A 4654-nucleotide genomic window follows, 5' to 3' on the forward strand; every position below is an offset into this window, starting at 1 on the left:
CCTCTTAACTCCATTGGACCCTCACAATGTCTGCTTAAGCAACTAACTCCACCACCTCTTCCCCCTCTCATGGAAGTAATTGACAATATATAAACACCAACTGTGATGAGGCTGTATTGCTTTGTTTTAAAAAATATAAGGTTTTCTTAATTTCCTGAAAAATGGACATTTTGAAGTTATGAGGTTTTCCTCACTAATGTTGCTCTGGAGAGGGGAAGTCTGGAGCTCTCTGGTGGAGCTGTTGCCCCCGCGACCCGACTACAGTTGAAGATGGATGGATGGATGGATGGATGGATGGATGGATGGATGGTGATTGATGGTTGCAGAAATGAATTGTACTGTGGTTGTGGATGCACATACGTTGGATATGTCATTATTCAATGAACGGGTATGGACTAGATTTAGTAATTAAATGATTTAGTTTCATTAATTGCTGCACCCCTACATCCATTCCCTGCACAGAGCTCAACTGTCTCTATTTTTGTCCATGTTAAACCCATTATCCCTAAAATACTAAACTACTTTGCCTTTTTATTGGCTATTTTAGTTTAGTTTAACAACCTTATATAAGGCAACATTCTCAAAATGTAGTTCTGATTTGAGTAGCATGTGTTGTGTCAAACTATAGTGGTTTCATTGATTCTGAATTCTTTCCAAGTATTAGTTTAGCACGAAAAACACTCCTTGGGCTAAAAACGGCCACAGGTTGTCATCACAAATGGGCAAGTGACTGAAAACATCATTCACATTATTACATTATTACATTATCATCAAATGGAAACATTCTTCTGTAAAATAACACCGTCAAAATCTAAACAAAAATAAATACACAGCAGAAATGTGACCATGCATTTTGTGTGTGTCACATACTGTACGTTTTCTTATGCCAATAAAGTTCCAATTTAATTGAATTGAATTGAATTGAATTGAATAATTTTATGCAATATGATAAAGTAAAATAAATAATCAATCCCCCTGCCCTAGCTGCTGATTGGATGTGATCTGTTACCAACGGAAACCATGAACAAACAGCTTGTTGTCTGACCGCGAGACTGTCCTGAACCCAGCTGTCTGTCCTGTGCTGACCCCACTGTGTGTGTGTGTGTGTGTGTGTGGTATGTGGTGCGTGCGTGTGTGCGTGCGCTGTGTACACAGGTCAATATAAAAGGCAGAGTCTGACAGTGAGTCCGTCAGTCTGTCTGACAAAGTGACAAGATGGTGAAACCAACTCTGATGATCCTGCTGCTGCTGCTACCGCTCTGCTTGGGTGAGACACACACACACACACTCTCTCACACACACACACACACTCACACACACACACTCACACACACACACACACACACACACACACACACACACACACACACAGAGCAGTGTAAAGTAACTACTATGTGCACTATATATATACTGGCAATATGAAACCAATGCCCGAAGAACAGTTGTGTAGTAAAGTATAGTACGTATTTAGTCGAGTACTGTACGCAAGTATACAGTGTTTTACTCTACTCAACTACAGTACGTCTCAGGGACAAATATTGTACTCGTACTCCCCTGAATGTATTTTCAAATAAGCTTTAGTTATAGCCGTTTACTTTGAAGATTTTGAATATTATTAGTCTACAAAATATGGGTGAGCAGACAGTGTTGTTTTTTGGCAGTACATTTTTATTTTAGTTTTAGTCATAGTCTCTTCAATAGTTTTCATTTAGCTTCAGTCACATTTTAGTCAACCGAAATGTTTCAGTGATAGTCTAGTTTCAGTCGACTAAATATCATAAGATTTTAGTCGACTTAATCTACAGTTGATTTAGTCGACAAAAATGTATTTTGGGGAGCGTTGTTTTGCACTTGCTATCGGCTATTTTCAGCACGCAACCAAGTGTAAAATGACTTATACTTGTCCCTTCCTAACGTTTCAGTCTAGTTTTTATTTGTTGAAGATATTGTCAGTGTATGTAGTCTTAGTTTTAGTCATCATGGCTTAGTTTTTATGTCGTTTTTGTCAGGGGGAAAAAGGTAGTCGACGAACATTTTTAGTCACAGTTTCAGTCGACGAAAACAACAACAACACTGTGACCAGATCCAAAGTGTTCATTTGAGGGACATGACGGGGTTAAGACCAACATGTCACCTAAGTTGCTATTACATTATTTGATGTCAAATGCCAAATGTGACTGTAGGGCCATTGGATTCTTTTTGATTTATTTTTTTTCCGTGCCATGTGAAAGCACGGAATCATAGCTACAAATTGACATATTATTGGTTGTTCAGTTTGACCCAGTAATGTCTTGCAGAGAGACAGCGAGTTGAGAAAGGTTCACTTCTGTGGACTCTAACATTACACCTATAGCTACATGTTTAAGCATTTATTTCATATTTACATGTCTTCTGTGGACTCTAACATAACATTACATGTTGAACAACATGTTCAAGCATTTATTTCATATTTACATGTCTTCTGTGGACTCTAACATTACACCTAGCTACAGGTTTAAGCATTTATTTCATATTTACATGTCTTCTGTGGACTCTAACATAACATTACATGTTGAACATGTTCAAGCATTTATTTCATATTTACATGTCTTCTGTGGACTCTAACATTACACCTAGCTACAGGTTTAAGCATTTATTTCATATTTACATGTCTTCTGTGGACTCTTAACATTACACCTAACTGCAGGTTAAAGCATTTATTTCATATTGACATGTCTTCTGTGGACTCTAACATAACATTACACCTAGCAACATGTTCAAGCATTTTTTTCATATTTACATGTCTTCTGTGGACTCTAACATTACACCTAGCTACAGGTTTAAGCATTTATTTCATATTTACATGTCTTCTGTGGACTCTTAACATTACACCTAACTACAGGTTAAAGCATTTATTTCATATTGACATGTCTTCTGTGGACTCTAACATAACATTACACCTAGTATAGCTAAATGTTTAAACATTTATTTAATATTTACATGTCTTCTGTGGACTCTAACATTACACCTAGCTACAGGTTTAAGCATTTATTTCATATTTACATGTCGATTTCAGCTCTGACATTTATTTCAGACATGCTCTAGTCTTGTGTGTGAAGAGTGGCTGTGCTATGAACTCATTTTGGATAAAAATGAGTTCATAGCTGGTGAAAAGCTGGAGGTTGTACGATGGCATTGTGTTTAAAAATGATATTTGTCAGTCACAATGTGGGACAGGGTCTCAATTTGAACACTGATGCCTGTCAGTCACAATGTGGGACAGACAGGGTCTCAATGTTAACACTGATGCATGTCAGTCACAATGTGGGACAGACAGGGTCTCAATGTGAACACTGATGCATGTCAGTCACAATGTGGGACAGACAGGGTCTCAATGTGAACACTGATGCCTGTCAGTCACAATGTGGGACAGACAGGGTCTCAATGTGAACACTGATGACTGTCAGTCACAATGTGGGACAGACAGGGTCTCAATGTGAACACTGACGCCTGTCAGTCACAATGTGGGACAGACAGGGTCTCAATGTGAACACTGATGACTGTCAGTCACAATGTGGGACAGACAGGGTCTCAATGTGAACACTGATGCCTGTCAGTCACAATGTGGGACAGACAGGGTCTCAATGTGAACACTGACACCTGTCAGTCACAATGTGGGACAGACAGGGTCTCAATGTGAACACTGATGCCTGCCAGTCACAATGTGGGACAGACAGGGTCTCAATGTGAACACTGATGCCTGTCAGTCACAATGTGGTCAAATAACCCTGTACTGCTGGCCATTTGAAAATAGCAGATCTACAAGCTCTACGAGCTCACTTGTAGATGTATGAAGCTTGTGAAATGACATCTATAGTGTCTAATTCTAACTAACTGTAAACTAATCATTTTAAAACCATGAAAACATGCATTTCTATAAATGTAAACTAATCATTTTAAAACCATGGAACATGCATTTCTATAACTGTTACCACTAATCATTTTAAAACCATGATAACATGCATTTCTATAAATGTAAACGAATCATTTTAAAACCATGAAACATGCGTTGCTATAACTTTTAAATCTAAGTACCGGTATTGTTTAACATCAGCATTATTCTATGTACAAGAGGTATACACAATTTACAATTTACAATTTAGGCATTTAGCAGACGCTCTTAATCCAGAGCGACTTACATTAAGCAAGAACAAAAGCATGGGAATACATCACATAAAGACATTTATCATGAAACATGCGTAGCTAAGAAAGTAACAGTGGAATATCTATAATGAAACTATACATATAAGCTATACATCTATACTACTATGCTACACATATGTACTATGACGTGCTATGACTACTAGAATTGCTATCTAAGGGGGTGGGGTAAGTGCTATGGGCCATGATGGAGTCTGAAAAGGTGGGTTTTCAGACTACGGCGGAAGATTGGGAGTGATGCTGCAGTTCTGACTGCAATGGGAAGTGCATTCCACAGTTTTGGAGCCAGAAGGGAGAAGAGTTTGGGACGTGTGGAGCGTTGTCCCGGCGTTTTTAGTGAGGGTACTTCCAGCTTCCCTGCGTTGGCTGATCTGAGTGAGCGGGAGGGTTTGTAGGGTTCGATCATACTTGCAAGATATGGGGGAGCCATACCTTTGGTTGCTTTGAATGCCAG

At 38.7% G+C, this 4654-nt stretch overlaps 1 protein-coding gene across 1 annotated transcript in view; it reads left to right on the top strand.

Annotated features, from left to right (window-relative positions):
* The first annotated feature begins 1142 nt into the window (after positions 1-1142).
* LOC308326605 (uncharacterized protein) overlaps positions 1143-4654 on the top strand; it is a 4782-nt gene continuing 1270 nt past the window's right edge. Inside the window, exon 1 of the mRNA XM_080779553.1 lies at positions 1143-1267. Coding sequence (XP_080635679.1) covers positions 1216-1267 — 52 coding nt within the window. The 5' untranslated portion in view covers positions 1143-1215. The remainder of the gene's footprint in view (positions 1268-4654) is intronic.

The sequence above is a fragment of the Protomyctophum bolini genome (assembly GCF_963924005.1).
Source record: "Protomyctophum bolini genome assembly, chromosome: 13".
Taxonomy (NCBI): domain Eukaryota; kingdom Metazoa; phylum Chordata; class Actinopteri; order Myctophiformes; family Myctophidae; genus Protomyctophum; species Protomyctophum bolini.